Genomic DNA, 21934 nt, shown 5'->3' with positions numbered 1-21934 from the left:
ACATTGGTTTGTTTGCAGTGTGGGGCTAACAAACAAAGCGGCTGTGAACATTTCCGTGCGAGGTTTTCTATGGGTAAATACTGAGGAACAGTCTGAGTGTATTTAATTAAAAATTTTGTGTAAAAATATATATTTTGATTGGTTCTAGAGAGAGGAAGGGAGAGGGAGTGAAAGTGGAAAACTGATTGGCTGCCTCCTGCACCCCTCCTGCCCCCGCTTTAAACCCCAAACCTGAGCATGTGCCCTGACCAGTAAGTGAACCCACCACCTTCTGGTGTACGGGATAACACTCCAACGAACTGGGCCACACCGGCCAGAACATAACTTTTAAAGAAGCTTCCAAATTATTTTCTGAAGTGGCTGGACCATTTATACTCCCACCAGAAGTGCATGAAAGTTACTCATTCCTCTATATCTTTAAAAATATATATTTATTTCTTTTTTTATATATTTTATTGATTTTTTTACAGAGAGGAAGAGAGAGGGATAGAAAGCTAGAAACACCGATGAGAGAGGAACATCGATCAGCTGCCTCCTGCACACTCCTCACTGGGTGTGTGCCCACAACCAAGGTACATGCTCTTGACCGGAATCGAACCCGGGACCCTTGAGTCCGCAAACCGGTTTTGGCACAAAAATATATAAATTTCTGTACCTTTTAAAATATATGTGTATTTTTTATTGATTCCAGAGAGGAAGAGAGAGGGTGATAGAAACATCAATGATGAGGGAGAATCGTTGCTTGGGCTGCCTCTCCTGCATGCCCCCTCCTGGGATGGAGCCCACAACCCAAGCTTGTGCCCTGACCGGGCACTGAAGCCTGGCCTCCTGTTTCACAGGTCGGCGCTCAGCCACTGAGCCACATGGCTGGGCAGTGTCTCTCTGTCTTCGCTAACACTCGCCGTGGTCCAGTCTTCTCCATGTTAGCTGTTATAGGTGTGGTTCCTTGTGGCTTTAGTCCTAAGGACCAAAGATGTCCAGCCTCTTTCACGTGTTTATCTGCCATTTGTTAAGTGTCATTTCGCTATCGGGCTTATGTCTTATCATCGAGTTCTGGAAGTTCTTTATACATTCTGGATATGAGCCTTTTTATCAGATAGATAATCTCCAGGTATTTTCCCCCCGGTGACTTGGTTTTCACCTCTTAACAGTGTCTACGGGAGGTTTGTCTTTGCTTTTGATAAAGTCCCATTTACCAGTTATTTTTCCTTTATGGATCATTCTTTTGGAGTCATAGCTAAGAAATCTTTGCCTCACGCGAGAACACACAGATCCCTTCTTTTAGAGGTTGTGTACTTTCTTTTGACATCTCTGCCTTCTGGATAAATCTGTGGCTTCCTGAAGGGGTTATCTACACTTGCGATGCCCGTGGCTTCCCCACCTCACTCTTCCGAGTCCAGCTTCTCTGCCCACTCCCGGCTGACCCCCAGAACCCCCGGAGTCCGGGTGTCACCTCGCTGCCCTGCCCGAAGGACTTGGCCTGTGTGCTGTGCCGTCACTCCCCACACCAGCTCCCACCAGCCTCTGACGGGGACCTGAGCACAGGGACCTGGGTTTGTCTTCTGCCACTGGAAGCACCCCCACTCCTGAAGCAGGCTCATGCCCAGGGCCCAGCTCAGGGCCTGGCACAAGGAGGACCCCACGAAGGGTTGTTGATGGAAGGTTTGTTGAGTGAGATCACTCTCAACCTCTCCTCCCCTAACCACAGGTGAAGCAACCTGGAGGCAGGAAACAACTTTCATGTTTATAAAATCCCAGCCCGGCCAGTGTGGTTGAGTGGTTGAGTGTCGATCTATGAACCAAGAGGTCACAGTGTGATTCCCGGTCAGGGCACATGCCTGGGTTACAGGCTCAGTCCCCAGTAGGGGGCAAACAGAAGGCAGCGGATCAATGATTCCCATCACTGATGTTTCTATCCCTCTTCCCTCTCCCTTCCTCTCTCTGAAATCAATAAAAACATATTTAAAAAAAGAAAAGATGCCCTAACTGGTTTGGCTCAGTGGATAGAGCATTGGCCTGTGGACTCAAGGGTCCTGGGTTCAATTGCGGTCAAGGGCATGTACCTTGATTGCAGGCACACATCCAGTGGGGAGTGTGCAGGAGGCAGCTGATCGATGTTTCTCTCTCATCGATGTTTTGAACTCTATCCTTCTCCCTTCCTCTCTGTGGAAAATTAATAAAATGTATTTTTTTAAAAAGAAAAAAGAGAGCCTTTCCATCCCTTTCCGGTGTCCAAGATGGCGAAGAGAGGACGTGGTGGGTCCTCCAGGGCCAAATTCCGGATTTCCCTGGGTCTTCCGGTGGGAGCCGTGATCAACTGCCGACAACACAGGAGCCAAAAATCTGTACATTATCTCCGTGAAGGGGATCAAGGGACGACTGAACAGGCTTCCTGCTGCCAGTGTGGGCGACATGGTGATGGCCACAGCAAAAAAGGCAAACCAGAGCTTCGAAAGAAGGTACATCCGGCGGTGGTAATAAGACAACGGAAGTCATACCGGAGAAAAGATGGCGTGTTTCTTTATTTTGAGGATAATGCGGGGGTCATAGTAAATAATAAAGGGGAAATGGAAGGTTCTGCCATCACAGGACCCGTGGCAAAGGAGTGTGCAGACTTGTGGCCCAGGATTGCGTCCGATGCTGGCAGCATTGCATGATTCTCTGGTGTATTTGTAAAGGAAAAACCCATTAAAAACTGGTGACATGAAAAAAAATAAAAAAAAAAGATAAAATCCCCACTCGCCACCTGGGCTACGGGGCCCGTGGGGCGGCCCTGAGGACTTCCACAACCTCCTCTGTGCTCCTGGCCTCCGGCTGCTTGCTGGCCTTTCCCTCCCTGAGCGCCATGCTGGCTCCTGCCCTGCTGCCTACGGAAGCGGCTGAGCCCTCCGCGCTCTCTGCTCATCCGGTGTAATTCAGAGCACAGGTGGAAAGCCCCCTCCTTGGGGCGGCCCCCGCCCCCTCTGCCCAGGGCAAGGGGCTGCCTGGCCCTGGCTGCCATCGCCAGTTGCCATGGTCTTAAGGGCACAACCTCGCTGTCTGACACTTTCCCACTTGCTTGTGGTCAACAGAACATCATTTCCAGGAGCGGGGATTTAGTCTGCCGCCTGCCCTCACTTCCCTCAGTGCCTGATGCTTACAGGGCTCCGTGCGGAAGGCTGAGTCCGGGCGGAGCAGCTGAAGGACCAGAGGGCCCTGGGGCTGGGCCAGGCCTCTCCTCTGCCTGGACTTCGGCAGCCCAGCCCGGCCACAGCGCAGTGTTCTGACCAGGCCCCTGTACCCGGGGAGCTGTCTGTCAGTGCCGTGTGGTCCTGCCCAGGGCTGCACCCATCACCCTTCTCCCGTCCCGGGAAAGGTGCCATAGCTCAGGCTCCTCCCGGGTCCTCCCAGGCCTTGGGAGCCAGTGGTGCAGGAAGAGGTGCTGGCCCGGGGACTAGCCCGATGGCCTATGGGGCCGAGGCCGAGCCCCACTGTCCCTCTTCCCAATGGGATGGATGTCAGGAGGGAAGAGAGGTCTTTGAACTTACGGAGAAAGTTGACAGTGTGCCCTAACCGGTTTGGTTCAGTGGATAGAGCGTTGGCCTGTGGACTGAAAGGTCCCGGGTTCGATTCCGGTCAAGGGCATGTACGTTGGTTGCAGGCACATCCCCAGAAGGGGGTGTGCAAGAGGCAGCTGATCCATGATTCTCTCTCATCGATGTTTCTAACTATCTATCTTCCTCTCTGTAAAAAAAAATAAATATATATTTAAAAAAAAAAAAAAAAAAAAAAAGCCGACAGTGTGAGGACGGAGAGCACACCTCTCTGGCTGGCAGTGAAATTGTCTAAATGAAAAACCAGCAGATCAGCAGGTGCCTCTTGCCCAGGGACTCGGAGACTTCCTGGCTGGTCCCAGCCTGTCCTTAGCCCCGCCCTGGCGGGACTTGGCCAAACTAGCCAGGCCCCGGGACAGGAGGAGGGAGGTGAGTGTGCCCTCCACCCACTGAGTCACTCGGGGGAGGATGGCAGCGGTGGAGAGCAGACAGTGGCACCCCTTGGCTTAGGGCGGGCACTGAGGCAGCAGACAGCGGGGGACGGAGCAGGGCTCTCCTGCCCCATGACTCACCCACCCGCCCATCTGCCTCCCCAGGGGACTCCCGGGAGCTTTAGGGACTCACATGGAGGGCCCTGGAGGGAGGAGAGTGGAGCAGAGACCAGCACTCTCTCCAGGGCGCTGTCCGGCAGGGCAGAGAACGGCTTTCTCTGCCGCCAGCCTGGGCTTCCGCTGGCAGGTTGGGTTGTGGCCTGTCTGTTGAGGCGAGGACATGCCAGGCCTGGGCTGGCCATTGGCATTTGCAGATGGACAATGACGACCCTGATGATGGAAATGCTACTTGTTTACTCTGGGCCAGCCGCTGTGCTCAGCATTCCACATTTATTATTCCACTTAATTCCACAAGGAAATTAAATCACAGTGATCACCCCCATTGTAGAGGTGGAAGGAATGAGGCGGCAGAGTGGGTGAAGTGGTTTGCTTGAGGTCCACCCAGCTAGGGAGCGTCAGGGTGAGACTCAGACCCGAGTCTTCTGAGAAAGCAGAGTTCGCACGCTCCCCTGCAGGGCATCCTCCCGACAGGTTCCTTGCGGGGAGGGGAGGGGGTGGGGGTGGTGGTCAGGGGCCTTGGCCTTGCTTTCTCCTTCTCGGCCAACTCCGACTCTTCCTTCACCTCCCGATCCTGGACTCTCAGGCCCCCTGTGCACACCTGTCCTGTAACTGCTGTCCCACCTGTGCTTCCAGGGCAGATAAAGCACTTATGCTAGGTGCTTTATTTATGTTAACATGAGGCCTGGGTGGGGTCCAGCTGGCCCATCCTAATGGATGGGGGCCCATCAGGCCTGGCCAGTGTGGGGAGGGACCTTGGTGGTTGGCCAGCTGGCCCCGCCCCAAATTGGGGTGTTGGGGGTCCACTTGGGGCTGGGACAGCTGGTGGGTAGGGGCACTAATCAGGGCCCAAATCAGGCTGATTGACTACCACAGTGCGCATCATAGCCACTGGTTGTTCTGGTCATCCCGCTATCCCAGTTGCTGGGCTTTTATATATATAGATAAACAGGAATGCGTGCAAGGGGCCCTGGGGCCCACAGATGGGCCAGCAGCCTGGACACAGGCTGGACTTCTCCCTGGTAGGACAGAGAAAGTGAGACCCCTGAGAGTGGCCTTAGGTCTGACAGGCACCCTGGACCAGGGCCTCCCTCTGTTTGACACACTGTAGCAGACCGGCCCATGGAGGGCTGGACCCTGTGCAGAGGTTGTGTGTTTGGCCTGAGGGGTTCTAGGCCCAAGTCACGTGCTTGGGGAGGGAGGGACCAGGATGTGCCTGTCTGGAGAGGAGGCGTGAGGAGACCCATCTCTCGGATGCCCGGTGCTGCTTGCTCAATGTCCAGCCCAGAGGCTGCAGTCAGCTCTTCCACGCCTGCCCCAGTGGCACTTGTCCATAGCTGTTATGGTTTATACATGAAACAGCCATACACAGGTCAACATCTCAGCCTCCCCACTTCCCAGCTGTGTGAATTCAGCCAGTAACCTAACTTGTACCGACTTCTCAGTGGTATTGTGGAGATAGTGAGGGTGAGATTCAAGGAACACCTGCAGCTCTCTTCAACCCAGGGGCCTTGAGGGGCTGGTGTGAATCCCTGCTGGGAAGGTTGTCTGTACCCTCCCCAGCCGTGGGCAGCATCAATGAGGCCCTGTGAGGGGGAGGTGGCCAAGTCCCAGTCCCAGGCTCAGATGGGCCCTCACCCCAAAGCAGCTCCAGCTCCAGAATTACCCAGCAGGAGAAGAGCGAGTCCAAGCCCAGGCTTGGGGACAGAACCTGGTGTAGGTGGGCTCTCCTCTTTGCCCACTCCTATGGTCTAGCCATTGGAGCCGGCAAATGCTAGATCCCTCCTTCGGCCTCCAAGAAGAGGCTGCTGCTCAGAGCCACAAACAGGCGCCATCCTGTTCTCAAGGCTCTGCTTCCAGGCCCGGCTCCGCCATCCGAGTGAGGGAGCTGGGGCACTCCCCAGCCTCCTGGGACCCGTCGCCCCTGTGGGAAAGGACCCGCGGGAGTGGGCCCTGTGGTGCCCTGGGCTGATGGGCTGGTGGGAAAAAGGAAGCCTGTGACACTTACGCCCACCCAGGGGTCAAGTGAGGACGAGCAATTGTTTCTCAAAACTGAAGGGGCTGGGTCGCCAGAAACAAAATCGGGACCAGAAACAAAACAAGCCAGGAGCAAGCAGAGGACTATTATATATCATGCTTTTAATACAAACTTAAAAAAATCTGGAACAATATAAACTGTACAGGTTTGATCAATCTTTTTGTTTTGTTTTTAAACTAAATCTCTAAACACACCAATGTCCCATTCCAAAATATTGCACAACATTCTGAATACAAAACGCTGATTGTATTCCTCCTTCACTAAAGAAAACAATTCATTGCCCTGCTCCCCGAGCCCTCTCCTCACTGCCTCAATGCCCCTTCCTTCCCGCCCCTAAGGGTCAAACTGGAGAATCTAGAGCTCACTGCATTGAGAAAACACATCATTCTGGACTAAACGTTTACACTCTTCACAAGATGATCCACCTTCTGGTTTGTTCCCGGAAAGCGGGGTCGACAGAGGATAGGGAAAGGGGAGAAAAAGGTTTTCTTCTCCTCTTTTTTATTTTAAAGTTTGTTTTTCCTGAAAAAATAGCTTTGTTTCTCTCCTCTTTTTAAGAAAAAATCTTGAAAAGAAAAAAATTACATTTTACGTTAGAAATATACATATATTATATATACCTCTTACATTTTACAAATGTAGCAAATTATTCAATACAAACAGACACCAAAAAATGTAAAAAATAAAAAAAAAAAAGTTTTCCTACCAAACCAGGTAAATTAGTGCAGATTTCTGTTGGTTTTCTTAAAATAAAAATTTTTGAAGCAAAAATGCCTAGATTCGAGACGAGACAGACTGGACTGGGCCCGAGCGCCCAGCGCCGGAGCCATGCTCCTGAGCACACGTTTTCCTTCGGATTCAAGACACTGGGGTTGGTCTCGCTCTCTCCCTGCGTGCGGCGAGGAAACAGCTGACCAGGCGGGTACCTGTGTGCGTGAGTGTGGGCGGAGGGTGCGGGGAGGGGCATAAGGCAGCATCAGCCTTCCCCAGGGAGCAGCGCCCTGCCTGGCCTGCCACCTGTGGGAGCCACGGGCTAGGGAGAGGGTGCCCAGATGGGCTGGCCCCTGAGAAGTCTAAGGGGACAGACGGTGCCGGGCTGCGGAGCCGGGCCCTGCCCCGCGGAGGGAGGTAGAGCTGGTGCCCATGCGGGGAAGGCTGGCAGTATCCATCGGGGCGGGACCCACTACCAGAGCAGTTGCCCACTTGGGTCGCTGGGGAGGCTGGGGCGGGGTGCCCAGGGCTTTGGAACTTTCTGGTGATGGGGGCTGATGCCAGGTGCCCCCCTTGCCAAAGCACCCTGGCATGGCAGCTGGCCCACGATGGCTGGGTTGGAGAAACAACTCGTCTGGCAGAGGCGGAGCAAACGCTCTTCTCTATCCGAACATCCAGCTTCGGGGGCTAAGCCTGGCCTGCCGCCCGCCCTCTGGCATCAAGGCCCAGGGAGGTTAGGTCGGGCAGTGAGAAGGATGGCAGAGGTACCAGCAAGGGGCAGAAGTGCACTACATCTACAGCCAAAGGGCCCCAAAGGCCAGGACTGCCCACTACAGGCACTGACCCAGAACTCCCGCCCTGGGCTAAGGTCACATGACAGGTGGGTTCAGGGACTTCTCTCAAGCATCAGAGGCTGGGTATTCCTCGCATAGCTACCTCCGCACCCCCCCTTTTTTTGGTCAAAAACAAAAGTGCAGATCCCTCTGCAGTCCGGAAGCCAGTTCCTCCTGCAGTGCTTTCCCGGGGAGTGGCAGGCCCTGCCAGTCTCACACCACGTGAACCACCTACGAAAGGACTGAGCCCCGCCGGCCATTCCCCCACCTCACACATAAATAAGCATTTGCTACAACCAGAATCACAGGATGGGGGGGGAGAGTTCACATGGCTTGGAATTCTTTAAAGTAGGACAGCAAACCACCGCACACGCATGCACACACTCACCCCCACACGGGCCCACCTCCCCACTCACACCTCACAGGCCCAGGGGAGAGGCTGCCTGAGACCACACGTCAACAGCTGTGTCTCCAGGGCCACGGCAGATAGGGACGCCAGGTGGGAATGGTGGGGTGGGGCCAGAGGACAGAGATGAAAGGAATTCCAGCAGAGGCTGACCTCCCTGGAGTCAGCTCTGGGGGAGGATTCAGTTGGCCAGCCAGCAGCTCCTTGACCAGGCCTGAGGAGTGGGACGGAGTCTGACCTATTGGGGCGGCAGGCCGGGCCTGCTGAGGTCGGATGGCTGAGTGCGAGGACAGCTGGGTGGTGGGTACAGTGACAGGGGACAGCCTCTCCCTGTTCTGAGGGCCAGGCCCCAGCTGTGGCTCTTGAGCTTGAACACACCAATCCTAAACCAGGTGTGTGAAGGAGGGAGGGAGGGAGGGAGCAGCAATTCACATCAGGACCATTCTTAGCACAGGAAGCCACTAATTAAAGATGTTATATAGAAAACTACATGTAAGGAAAAAAAAGAACAAAACAGAAAAACAAACCCCAAACCAACCAAGTGAATCACAGGCGGCAGGAGAACAGCAGGGAGGTGGAGTCAGACACGACAGGTGCTGCGGGAGCGCCCTCCCAATCCGGGCCTCGCTGCCTCTTTTCTCTAGAAGTGAGAGGGAGAAGGTGGGGAACATTTTTGTGTATTTTTCTTTTCCTCTTTTTTTGGCCTTTCCTTTCCTTTTTCTCTTCTGTGGTCTCGGGTGCTGCCGGCCCGCGGGGGGAGGGGCGGTCAGTTGGCCAGCACGACGGGCTGGAAGGGCGGGCTGGGGTACTGCATGGCGCTGAGGTTGTAGCTGAGGCCCTCCACGAAGGGCGCCTTCTCCAGGAAGAGGCTGTTGGCGCCGCCTCCGAACACCTGGGCCACGTCGAAGCCGCCGCCGGTGCCGGCCCCGCTGGCCGGGCCGTCCGCGCCGTCCAAGAGGCCGGGCGAGCCGCCCCCGTACACGAACTCCTTGGCGTTGGGCGAGAGCTGGGACTGCGGGGCCGGGCCGGGGGCCGTGAGGTTCAGCGCGTGCACGGACAGGGAGAGGCTCCTGTGCTTCAGCAGGCCGCTGGTGGGCGAGCGGGCCGGGCGAGGCTGCTGCGCGGGGGGCTGCTGGCCGCCGGCCCCACCGCTGGCCACGGCCCCCGGCCCGGCCGCCCCGCCCCCCTTCTTCATCTTGGTGGAGCCGAACTTGGTGGCGGCGAAGGAGGCGGTGGTAAAAGTGATAGGCTGGGCGGAGCGCGGAATGAAGGTGGGGCTGGGAGACTGGCCGAAGGAGGGCGAGGGGGAGTTGGACAGGGAGCTGTCCTGGCTGCCGATGGGCACAAAGACCTGGGCGTCAGGGTTGAAGCTGCTCTTGATCTCTTTGTCCAGCTCCGGGGCCGCGCAGCCCTCGCTGTCGTCCAGGTACAGCACTTTCACAGCCCCCTTCTCGCCGATCTGGTAGGACACCTCGAAAGGGTCGATCCAGACACTCAGCTCCTCGGGCACGTTGGCCCGCACATCCTCCACTGCCAGGCCGCTCCGCTTGGCGGCCAGCTCCACCACCGGGTCCACCAGCTCCCCGATGTGGACGCAGCGGAAGCCGGAGCCCTTCAGGGGCTTGTCGGGGTACCAGTGGCCTTCGTATTTCTTCTTTAAGAGCCGCTCCAGCTCCTCCCCAAACAGGTCTGCCCGGCGCCGGGGCAGCTTGTTGTACAAGTAGGAGATGATGAAGTTCAGGGCCACTTTGATCTCCAGCTGCATGGTGCCTTCCCAGGCCGGCAATCAGGGCAGGGCGCGGGCACCAGCCGAGGGCAGCGGCGGCAGGTGGCAGGTGGGCAGCCTCGGGCTCCAGAAGGCCCTGGGAAACAAGAGGGGGCATCATGAGTGGCCGTGCAGAGAGCCGGGGGAGGGACCAGGCAAAGGACAGACAGAAGAACACCAACTTCAGGTCCCATTGTTGCCCCACCGGAGACGAGTTTAATTTGTGTGACTGGGCAAGTCACCTTCTCTGAGCCTTAGTTTCAGCAGCAACATGAGGTTATCATGAAGATTAGGTTAGTTCAAGGATGGAAACTGCTTCACACGGTACCTAGTTGTCAGTGGGTACTTGATAAAATTAGCTTTTTTTTTTTTTTTTTAATAATTCCAAAAAAGCAGGGAGCTGTGGTTTCCAGTATTTTGAGAATTCAGACCACTGGATGGCTGGCACCAAAAAAAAAAAAAAAAAAAAAAAAAAAAAAATCCCCACAAAAACAAATCCGACCCCTTAATTTAGCTGGAGGAGACGGCTTCCGCTAACGCTCTCTGCAGTATCTGGGTGAAACTGTGATCCCAAGGTGTCATAGGCCAGAGTTCAGTCTTTAGTTTTCCTCCTTCAGTGGAAAGGGAGGCAGGTCACTGAGCAAGAAAACAGCACTGCCAACGTTTCACTGGGGCTTGGCCTCGTCACATCAATTTGTCGCCCTGTGCTCCCTGGGTGTGTGTGCTCTGGCTCCCTCTGCATTTGAGAGCTGATTTCAGAACCGCACAGTGTGACCCAGGCACGCACGGCCGCCAGAGAGCCTCCAAGAACAGAGATGAGAGCAGGAGCCTCAGGAAAAAGTCAAGACCTGTCAAAACCAGAGCCTGGGCAACGACGGAACTGCTGGCACTGAGGCTGGCAGTGCCCTGGGGCAGCAGGGGAAAGGAGAGTCCAGCAGCACTAGCGTGGCCTGAGGGGATCTCTTTGGCTTCTGGCTAGAGCAAGCATGTCAAACTCAAGGCCGGCGGGCCGCATGTCTGACATGCTTGGGCTAGAGGGTGAGTGAGGAGGGCAGAGAAGAGATTTTCCATCGCCCTGCAGCTTCCAGCTGGGGACCCCTCATCACTCAGGCTCCAGGGGACAGTGTGACCACCTGTCCTTGGCACAGGGTCAGATTTATCAAGTGTTTGGAGATCCCTGGAGAGGAGGCAGCCCAAGATAAATAAGCAGATGTTATTTTGGGAGTCTCTCGTAGCCAGATTGCACAGAGGTCAAACAGGTTTCTTCCCAAGTCCGGGGCCAGCCTCACGTCTCAGGAAGATGACCTGCGAGGTCCGAAGGCCCAGGAAGCTTCCTCTCCTCACTTTCTCCAAACCGACAGCTCCGGGCTCAGGCTGGGGGTGAACTGGACTGAAAAGGCCACCCGACCAGGGCCAACCAGGCCAGAACGTGTTCCCGGCCAGAGCTCTGGGTGAGCCTGCGCTGCTGAGCTCAGCTCACGGACATGATCCGTGACCCGTCAAGGGCATCTCATGTCCTGTGACCGACCTGGAGTTGGATTTGATAAAATCCCTTCTAGGTCCAGCACAGAGTATGCTGAGACTCATTCTAGGCTTGAGGATCTCGAGTTTTCTGAACATCTGCCTCTACTACATTCCTTGTAATTTTCAGCCCTAGGCCCTAACTCACTCCCCTATAATTTTCAGACCTGGGCTGTGGCTCCCAGGGGCACTTTCAGGGTTGAATCCTCAAGCACAGCTCTCTGAGGCAGTTCCAGAGAAGATGCTCTGCTCAATCTGAGCATCATACACACTGTTCTGAGGGGGCAGAGGGTCAGGCGGGCGTCAGCAGAGGTGCCGTGAGCATGTCTCTCCCAAGCCCTCCACAGGGATGCTCAGGATTCAGGAGACCCTTCTCTCCTCTCAATCCCAGCCTCCAACGAAAACTTAATCTCCAAGTTGCTCCAAATGTCTATTCACAGATCGACTCCAGGGTCCTTTTAGCTTTCAGAGAAGTAAGAAGCATGGCAGAAGGTGAAGAGCCTTTCTGCTTGTGAGGACTGATTCACCACCAGATGCAAAGCTAGCCCCCAGGAACGTGGGCCTCCACTCAAGAATAGCGCATGTAAGGGCACAGTGGCAGCCCACTGGAGGGGTCCAAACACAGAGAACGAAAAATTGTGACGGAAGTTGGTCCTGGTCCCCAAGAACGAGCCTGAAGTTAAGGACAAAGTTTTCAGAAAAATAAAATAGGCCTGACCCAGCATATGCCACTTCTCAAGGCACACCAGCCTCGTGGTGTGCCCCTTGCCCCTTTCTAGCCCTCTCTAACTTGGGAGCATATCTGCCTTTTCAAATTAACCTCCCCTAAAGAGGTCAGCCTCAAAATGGGAGCCTTTCAAATGCAGGCCTCCCGCCTCAGTACACAATAGAACCACTGTCATCAGCCCTGCCCAGCTCACCAGTTTCTGCAGCATAAGCACCTGGAGCTGCACACCAGTTTGTGCCTCGGCGATGCTGCCGCACAAATAAGGAAGTGTATATAATGCCACCTTTGCCTCTGATGGGAGAACAGGCCAAGCCAGATGGCTGTGGGGTGGAACCTTACAAAAATGCCAGACAACCAGGATGAGATTTTCTGCTCTATCAGCTCAGACTCTAATTTTGACTTCAAGAAGCTTATGGACATGGGATTAAGGCACTGGTGCTGTCTTGTCTTTAACTAAAGATAGAAATAACCACTCTGATGAGTTTGTCCATTTTTTTTTTTAGGCAATGGACAAATTCTATAGCTTGTATATAAAATATTCATAGAATGTGGTGAGATTAGAAAGCTTAGAAATAACTACCCTTCAATAAAAGGAACAAGTAGAGCTGAAACCAGTTTGGCTCAATGGATAGAGCGTCGGCTTGGGGACTGAAAGGTCCCGGGTTCGATTCCGGTCAAGGGCATGTACCTTGGTTGCGGGCATATCCCCAGTAGGAGGTATGCAAGAGGCAGCTGATCGATCACTCTCTCTCATCGATGTTTCTAACTATCTCTCTCCTTTCCTCTCTGTACAAAATCAATAAAATATATATATATTAAAAAAAAAGGAACAAGTAGATTTGGGTTAAGCAGCAGGAAAGGATGCTAAGAACTTTTCCAACCTTGAGTCAGGGGCAAAGGGTCAGAAAGGTGGCAAACAGGGGTAGGGGGTGTGTGGATGGCGGCGGGAGGGCTGTGTTTAACAATAGCAAATCTACACTTTGTCAATATACCAAAAAGTTGCAAATGTGAAAATAAATTCTGTCCTATTTAGAATCTCATTCCCTTTCACTAGTTTACTTTCAGCAACAAAGTTAATCCTGCACTGACTTGTGATTTAAAGAAAAGTGTGTAAAAGGACAAAAATGGGGGGAAAAGGATGGCTGCAGACAATGATATGGTGATTGAGATTCCAGAGGAAACGTCTAGCAAAGATACAAAGGAAGAATTTTAAGAAGATAAAGTTGTTTTAAAGGAGATGATGGCAGGGGAACCCACCAGGCTCCCAAACCATGAGAACCTATACAAATACTCAGGCACCTGAAGCTTTACCAATCAAGCACAACTGGATTTAAGTGAGTGTGGACAGAGGGGTCAGGGGCAAGGGTCCTCAGTTTTGACAAGGCCAGCAGGTGTCATACACTGGGTGCCTGGGAGCCGGAGCTGAGCTCAGGGGCACAGGGGGCAAACCCACCCACCGGTCCTGGAGCCCCCTCTCCCCCGCCGGGCGGGTGTGGTTGAAAGGTTCCAGGACTTGTGGTGACTGACTGCGTCACCCTGCCCAGAGTCTCAGACCATCTCCCCCAAACACAGGCTGGCAGTGCCCAAGTCTGACTGTCAGGCTCCTTCCGCCTAGGAGGGCCTTTTCTAGGGTGCTCCAGGTTCCTTCGAAGCCGGGAAGACTCGACTGCACCCCAATTAAGTGCAGAGGCCGGCGGCAGAGCCGCGCTCTGCACTCTGGGAATTGTAGTCCCCACAAACCCCACGCTCTGGTTTGAAGCGAGTGACCTACTTTCCCTGCGCACTACACCTCCCGGCGTCCTCTGAGGCGCCGCGGCCGGCGAGCCACGCATGCCCAGTAGAGGGAGCTGGCCGAGGGTCGGAGGACCGTGGAAAAGTTTCCGACGCACATGCGCCCTGTGGCGGGCGGCCCCATCCCCCGCCCACAGCCTAATACATTTTATATAAATTCTGCTCGTAGGGCCTACTCGCCTCTTCTCTCACCCTACCACGCCCGTGTCTGGACTTTTCCTCCCTTCCTCTGCACCACCTCCCGTGACCGCTGGACTCAGGATCTGCCCCAAAGGAGTTTTTCCCGGCCGAGGGCGGCGGACTGGGATGGATAAGGTCACGTTCCCACCCCCTGCCCCGGCGGCCTAATCTGTACCCCCGGGCTCGGTGGTCTCCGCCTGGAGGGGCTGTGGGTACAGTGGGTTCAGAAAGAAAGGGGCCTTTTCATTCAGCGCCCGGCGGGCTCGGCTCCAGCATCCCAACAGCCAAGGAAGGAAGGGCAGGAGCTAGAAGCCGGCTCTCCCGTCCCAGCCAAAGAAATTCCCAGATAAACTGCCCCCGCGCCTCCCCCCCGGCCGCCAGGCCGCCAGTCTGACAGCCGGTGCCAGCCGGGCCCAACCCTCACGCCTCTCGGAATCCAAGTCCGAGTAACCAGAGCCGGCGAGGAAAATGGGGAAAGGCTCCCGGGCAGGGAAGGGAAGGGAAACTGCACCTGACACCTGGACATCACCTTCCCATACTTCAAATGGCTCGCACTCCGCCCACCGCAAGGCCTGCCCTTCGACCAGCCTTACCAGAGTCTCAGCAAAGCTCCCCTAAACCTCCCTAATCCTTCACACAAGCCCGTTTCCCCCTCCGCTTAGGAGGGGGATGGGGACAGGTGCCCGGGAAAGCTACAGGGTGTTTCTCTGCCGGAAAATCTAAGATGAGGGACCCACTCCTGGGCAGGGGAGGGAGGGAGGAGAAAAAGATCAGTACACTGAGCAGCCCCAAGACCCTCCCGCTGGACCCCAAGTCGAAGCCTGCTGTACGGGGTTCTGGTTGGGGGGGGGGGGCAGGGCCGGCCAGCTGCCCTTCCTGGCTCTGCTCCCTCCCTCCCTCCCCTTCTAGTCAAGGACACAGTCCATCCTCCGGACAGGCTGTTCCTCCAGGCACCTCACCGGGATCAACCAGAACCCACACACTGCCATTGCTCTGTAGGTACTTTATTTGGCCCAGTTTCCCCTAAAAACACTAAAGAGGATGAGGAGCTTAAGCCCAGATGGTGGATTCTGGCTCAGCGGCCAGAGGACAGCCGGCAGGGACCGGTTCAGAAGGGGACAGTCCACTCCGCACCCCTCAGGCTTCAGCCGGCCAGACATACAGCCTATTAATGACCGCCCCCTCCCCGCACAAGGGAAAAGCAGAAACACAGGGCCTGCGCTCCCCTCCCTCCTCGGATTCACTCAGTGGTGATGAGAGGTGTGTTTTGCAGGAACAAGAACAATCTGGCCAGTCACTAGGATGTTCAGAGCCGAGGGCGGTGGACGGGGAGGAATGCACCCCACCCAGGAGCAGCCACCCCGGGGCGAGGAGAGGGGGGCCTGGGCGCCCGGGGGAGCGCGGGGTGGAGGGGAAGGGGGTTCCCGAGGGCGGGGGGGGCGGAGAGGAAAAGGCCGCCTGGGCGGGGGCGGGGGCGCGACGGCAGCGTGGAGCGCCCGGCCAGGCGGGAGCGGGGGCGGAGGGGGCTGTCGGGCTGCGGGGTCCGGGCCCCCCTCACTCACGGGTGTCCGCGGCGGCGGCGCGGGCTGCCCACCCGGCGGCCTCTCCCTCCAGAGCGGCCCTGGCGCGGGCGGAGACCGCTCTCCTCTGCTCTCCGCGGTGTCCTCCCTCCGCCGGGCCGCGGCCGCGGCTCCCGGAGGCCGGGCTCGGCGGCGGGGACCGAGGCGGGCGGGCGGGCCGGCCGGCGGCGACGGCGCGGGGATGGCGGCCCGGGGGCGGCCTGCGTCGCGGGGTGGAGGACGGTCCGGCGGGCGGCCCTGCCCTTCTGGCCCCGCGTCTGCGAGCCACTCCCTCGCCTCCGCCGACGACCCGCACCTCCCGCGCCCCGGCCCGAAGTGAGAAAGTCAATGAAAAGTTTCACCTTAGCAACCCGCGCACGGATCCGCCCCGCCCTGCGCGCTGCGGCCCGGGGCGGGGCGGCCGGGACTACTTCCGGCGGCGGCGGCGGCGGCCGGACCGGCGGGCGGACTGCGGCCCCGAGCACCGGCGCCCCCACCCGGCCCTCAGGCCCCGCACCATCGAGTCTCCCCGCCATGGCTGTGTCCCCGGTGGACACGGACCTGGAAGGCAGAGTCCTGGGCGGGACCGGGGCCGGGCTGCCATTGGGGTGCTGGGAGGGACTCTGCGGGGCGCACGGCTGTGTCTGCGGCCCCACACTGGCCCCCGGCCGCCTCGGCGCGTCCTTCCAGCTCCGGGCGACCGGCCGCCCCGCGGCCCTGGCCCCGGCTCGGAGCGGCGGCGGGACGGGAGAGGGCGTTTCGGGCCTTTACCACCGGGTGAGCCCGCCTCCCCGAGCCCCGTGCGGCCTCAGAGGACGCCGTGCCGCCCACCGGGGCGAGGCCCGGGCGGGCCGCTGAGCGGGAGGCGGAGGCGAGGGGAGCCGGGCGGCGGGAAAGGAGCCGCCTGTCTCCGGCGCCCGGTACCTCGCGGCGAGCCCGGCCCCTCCGCGGACGCCCGCTCTCCCGGCCGGGCCCCCGCGGGCCGCCGCGAAGCCGCCTCCGATGTGGAGCCCGGCCTCTGACTCCCGGCGCGGGGTGAGGGGGAGGCCTGTGCTGGCGGCTGGCTCCCGGGGCGGCGGGTCTCCCCGGTCCTCCCTCTCAGCGCCGGTCCCGTTCGCTCCCGCCCGACCTTAATTTTTTTAAAATATATTTTATTGATTTTTTACAGAGAGGAAGGGAGAGGGAGAGCTAGAAACACCGATGAGAGAATCATCGATCAGCTGCCTCTTGCACACCCCCCACTGGGGATGTGCCCGCAACCAAGGTACATGCCCTTGACCGGAATCGAACCCGGGACCTTTCAGTCCGCAGGCTGAGGTTCTATCCACTGAGCCCAACCGGTTTCGGCCCGACCTTTGTTCTCATCAGACGCTCCAGCCTGGCCGCCGAGCGCACGGGGTGCTGAGACCCAGAAACCTCCAGCCGCGAACAGCCGGCGTGTTTTCCCTGACCATCCTGTTGGCAGGGCGGGGAGCACAGTCGCGTGTGGCTTTACATGGGCTTCCCGGGCCGCAGCCGAGAGCCCCGGACCGGGGGGCAGACTCCGCGGCGGCGGCGGCGCGGGCCGTGCGCGGGCCCTCCCCCGCACCGGGCGCTTCGGCTTGGGGCTCCTCCAGGGACTACTTGCCTCGTGCGTCAGCGAGGCTGAGCGTCACACACGCCCCTCGGCCGCCTCCCTCCTCCCCTCCCTTTCCCCGTTCCTCTCCCCCCTCCCCTCCCCTCCCCTCCCCCTCACCTCACTCCTTCCCCCTCCCTTTACCCCCTCCCCCTCCTCTCCTCCCCCTCCCCCTCACTCCTTCCCCCTCTCTTTACCCCCTCCCCCCTCCCCTCCCCCTCTTTCCCCCTCCCTTTACCCCCTCCCCTCCCCTCCTCCCCCTCCCCCTCACTCCTTCCCCCTCCCTTTCCCCCGTTCCTCTCCCCCTTCCCCTCCTCCCCCTCCGCCTCACTCCTTCCCCCTCCCTTTTCCTCGTTCCTCTCCCCCCTCCCCTCCCCTCCCCCCCTTCCCCTCCGCCTCACTCCTTCCTCCTCCCTTTTACTCCCTCTCCCCCCCCCTTCCTCTCCTCCCTCCACCTCACTCCTTCCCCCTGCCTTTCCCCCTTTCCTCTCCTCCCCCCTCCCACCTCCCCCCGTCCTCTCCGGAGAGGCCCCGCCCACCACGGGGTTCCGGAGAACCGAATAGCTAAAAATATAACTGGTGGTAGCAACAGCCTCCCCATTGGTCGGGTGAGGTAGAGGCGGCATCTAATTGGATGTTCGAGCCAACCGCTGTCACGGAGGTTGGAGACCCGGAGCCCAGAAACAGCCCTGGGGAGAGGCCCATTTGAGAGCGGGGCTTAGCGAGGGATGCTGGTATCTGTAGTCATTTGTTAGAGGCAGCAATGGAGATGGCAGGGTTGGAATCCCAGTTCCGCCACCAACCATGCTATCTTGACTTAACAAATTTCTTTACATCATCAAACCTGTTTTCTCATCTTTAAAATGTAGATCATACGTAAAGTCTGGCTCAAATAGTTGCTATTCTTAAAGGTGACCATTCTGGCCAAGTTACACTGTGCTCAGTTCAGTGGGCATTTCCCAGTAAGAAACCTTACAAGATAAAATAATGAGAGAGGTGAGGGTGAGCTGAAAGGAATTCTCCAAGGGTATCTCAGGAAGGGGGTGGGGGGCGTACATACAAGCAGATAAAGGAGAGAAGACTACCATTCAGTGCAGGCTGAGCGAGGGCACTGATCTCAGAAAGGAAGGCTCTGAATTTTGTTCATGTTTTTATTCGACGCTCTCCTGCACTGCTGGGAACAGCAGCCCTGAGCAGTATAACAAAAACAAACTCAGAAACCCAGCCTCCTCCGCAAATGGAACCCTGGATAAAGGGTTAGCATGTAAAAAGGAAAAGAAAACAGGGAATCCTAACTGCTGATGTTTCCATTTGTGATGTGGTGAGGAGGACGTTTTTCTCTACCCAGCATGACTTCATCTTGCTAGGGCTTGTGAGCTGAATCCCTAACTCAAGCACTCCCATCCCTTCCCGTGTTGAATAATCATTCCCTGAAAAGCACACACCATGCGAGCTTCAGAAGCAATGTGCGGAGGGGAGAGGCGGGCAGCCCCTCTAAGAGTAAGCAGACTGTGCGGTTTTGTTCTGATAAGTCAGGCTGGTCATTGGTGCCCATTAACTCTCCAGGTGAGTCACTCATAGACACATGGCAAGGTGAGGAATTTTGCAGGTCCCCCCCGCCCCCCCTTTCTTCAGACCCACTGCCCCCAGGGCAGGAGCAAAGAAAGCCACCGCTGAAACTGGCCTGGGAGTGATTGGATGCAGGGCAAATGACTTGCTGTTCATTTATCACAACCAATGTGAGTGAATTCTGGTAACAAGTGACCTCCCCCCCCCCTTTTTTTTTTAATCCTCACCTAAGGATATTTTCCCATTGATTTTGAGAGAGTAGGAGAGGGAAAGACAGAAATATTGATATGAGAGAAACACATTGGTTGTCTCCTGCACATGCTCCAACCAGGGCCCTGGCCAGGGAAGAGCCTGCAACCAAATATGTGCCCTTGACCTGAATCAAACCCGGGACCCCTTCAGTCCTCAGGCAGAGGCTCTATCCACTAAGCCAAACCGCTAGAGCAACAACCCTACCTTTTGCTAAGACTGAAACTGCAGTATTTTATTTTAAAAAATGTATCATTATGGATTTCAGAGGAGTTAGAAATATCAATAATCAGAATCATTGATTGGCTGCCTCCTGCACACCCCCTACTGGGGATTAAGCCTAACAGGGTCATGTGCCCTTGAACGGAATAGAACCTGGGACCCTTGAGTCCACAGGTGGACGCTCAATCCACTGAGCCAACCTGCCAGAGCTAAAACTGCAGTATTTTAATAAAGTAACTGCGTTTCAGTGTTGGTGGTGGCAAATGGGCATTTGGGATAGAGTTGATAAGAAACTGAAAAACTGGGAAAAAGATGGGAATTGGAATCTTTTTTTTAGGCAGGAAAATTCCAACCAAGGCAAAGAATCTTTCACCTTTACATTGTAGCTTCAAACTGCTATTAAACAGCTGCAGGTCTGAACAGAGTGAGTCTCTCGGAAATGTAGTCAGTTCAGTTTGATTCCCTGAGAAGTTAATCTTCTTAACGTAAAAGCTGCTAATTGGCAGGCCAAGCGTCCACATCTGGTGCATGTATTGGCCTGGCACAGACGAACACACTCAAAGTATTTGAATGAGTTGACATTTAAAAATTGGAAGACTGCACACAGATTTTAATTAGCCACTTGTCCTTGATTCAAAAGATCTGGCAACACTGGGCATTCCTCCTGGCAATTGGAATGGGATGGCAGCTCGCTCTCTCCTTTACATCAGGGCCTGCTCTCCGGATTCTCTCAAGGCTCCCGTCGCTATTGTCTCCCAGAAGGGAGGCCAAAGGTCATATAACAATTATCATGATGTTTGGTTATTTTTCTTATCCACCCCTTTCAATCAATTATATTCTTCACCCCGACTCTTGAGTCTGTGACCCCCTTCCCAGCTCAGTGTAATAGTCTGCCTGGCTGCCTGGTATGTGCTCTGCAGTGGATGGAGAGCAAAAGGAGCTCAAGGGTTGAATTCATTGTTTTTAAACTCTGGGTCATGACACATTATTGGGGTAATGAAATGACTTGGGTTTAATGGATTTCAGCCTGAATCTTTAGAAAAAATGGAAGTTCTGGAGTGCAATACACACAGTAAATATTATTTCATGAAATTTTTGTTAAATGTATGTACTAGGCATGAAGAGTCCAAGTGAGAGATTGTTGTGGGGTAGAGTGTCTGGAAGTATCCATGACATGTTGGGAGCTTAGAAGGAAGAGGTACCCAGTTGGCTGGCTGATGTGAAGGTGGCTGGCTTAGGTCAAAGGAAAACAGCGCCAAGATAACAGGGAGTGTGCAAGGAATGTCCCTTCAGCTGCCTAATGAAGAGCACAGGCAGAAGCAGAGGAAAACCTAGGGAAGAGAGGGAACCATTTGGAGGACCTTCAGTGCCAGGACTTATATGTTTCTCTGGGGAGAAGCGGAGACCCACTCACTATAAAAGAACCACCGCTCACTAGTATGTAAAGCCTTCCCAGTAAAGGTCAGGCTCGTACAAGGTCGAGTTTAACCCTATGACCCAAAAAGGTAGGCATTATTAGCCTTAGCTGATAAGAAAAAAGCACAGAAAGGCTAAATGACTCACTAAAGGTCAATAGCATAGCAGAAATCAAGGTCTGATTATAAAGCCCACATGCTTCTCATAACACTTTTTTTTTCCCTGGGGGGAGGGGTGGGGCCTAGGTTCACTTTTTTTGGGAGCAAGAACAATGTAATAAATGCAATGTTTAAATATGTGTACTGTGTATTTGAGAAACTGGAAGACACCCATCCTTTCTAGAACCTAGGACTGAATATTAATAAGATTGAAGACCATTCTTATTTTTTGTGGCCATACACAGGTCATTATTCTAATTCTCTTCACAGAACTGTATACTGTTAGAGGTTAAAATTCAACTTGTAAGCCATGTTTTCCCACAGAGAATTTGGTACTATCATTATGCTAATTTTTATAATTGAAAAAAAAAATTCCTCAAGTCCAAGGTAGACAAAAATTAATTAAAATCAAACCAGGTTGGTGTGGCTCAGTGGTTGAGCATCGAACCATGAACCAGGAGGTCACGGTTCAATTCCCAGTCAGGGCATATGTCTGAGTTGTGGGCTCAGTCCTTATTAGGGGATGGTGCCTGAGGCAGCCAATTGATGATTTTCATCATTGATGTTTCTTTCTCTTCCCCTTCCACTCTCTGAAATCAATAAAAACATTTAAAATAAAATCAAAACCATTTACTTTATCTCAGGTATTTTTAACCCAGTATCTGAGAAACAAAACGAGGATAGGATTATGAAATGAGGTGAAAGAGGAGTGGAGTTCAGAGGCATTAGCTGGGCTAAAGTTGAACTTGCCCCATTGGTGACCAGGGTGGAGTGGGTATGCCCTGATATTCTCCTGGGCATTAATCTTAAGTTTCCTTGTAAGACCTTTTACAGGCACTCACACCCAGACTGACAGCCCACTTAAGGTGGTGGTTTGTTAAAATTAAGGAGTAGCTTTGGAAGTATTTGAAGATGTAAGATATTATGTGGACCAGGGTGGTTAATAAGTCAAACATTTGACTCATATATTAAAACAAAAATTACTATAGAACCAATGACACATTATAATTATAACCTGAAAATTATCTGTTCT

At 55.1% G+C, this 21934-nt stretch overlaps 2 protein-coding genes and 1 pseudogene across 2 annotated transcripts; 2 read left to right on the top strand and 1 right to left on the bottom strand.

Moving 5' to 3' along the window:
• The first annotated feature begins 2237 nt into the window (after nucleotides 1–2237).
• Nucleotides 2238–2714, top strand: LOC118729162 (annotated as a pseudogene).
• Nucleotides 2715–8806: 6092 nt separating this feature from the next.
• TOB2 (transducer of ERBB2, 2) lies at nucleotides 8807–15788 on the bottom strand. The gene is made up of 2 exons (XM_036456489.2): nucleotides 15676–15788; nucleotides 8807–9991 (listed from the first exon to the last, which is right to left on the bottom strand). The coding sequence occupies exon 2, from the start codon at nucleotides 9892–9894 to the stop codon at nucleotides 8896–8898; it is 999 nt and encodes a 332-aa protein (XP_036312382.1). The 5' UTR covers nucleotides 9895–9991; nucleotides 15676–15788; the 3' UTR covers nucleotides 8807–8895.
• On the top strand, nucleotides 9893–16709 carry LOC123653058 (translation initiation factor IF-2-like). The gene is made up of 3 exons (XM_045587411.1): nucleotides 9893–9907; nucleotides 9939–9991; nucleotides 15677–16709. The coding sequence occupies exons 1-3, from the start codon at nucleotides 9893–9895 to the stop codon at nucleotides 16692–16694; spliced, it is 1086 nt and encodes a 361-aa protein (XP_045443367.1). The 3' UTR covers nucleotides 16695–16709.
• Nucleotides 16710–21934: the final 5225 nt, after the last annotated feature.

Source organism: Pipistrellus kuhlii, unplaced genomic scaffold (genome assembly GCF_014108245.1).
Source record: "Pipistrellus kuhlii isolate mPipKuh1 unplaced genomic scaffold, mPipKuh1.p scaffold_m20_p_3, whole genome shotgun sequence".
Lineage (NCBI taxonomy): Eukaryota > Metazoa > Chordata > Mammalia > Chiroptera > Vespertilionidae > Pipistrellus > Pipistrellus kuhlii.
This window is presented reverse-complemented; position numbering and strand designations above follow the sequence as displayed.

Coding starts and splice junctions, on each gene's coding strand:
- LOC123653058 (XM_045587411.1), top strand. Junction 9,992..15,676: donor GCCTCGGGCTCCAGAAGGCC/CTGGGAAACAAG, acceptor CCCTCACTCACG/GGTGTCCGCGGCGGCGGCGC.
- TOB2 (XM_036456489.2), bottom strand. CDS start 9,894: ATGCAGCTGGAGATCAAAGTGGCCCTGAACTTCATCATCTCCTACTTG.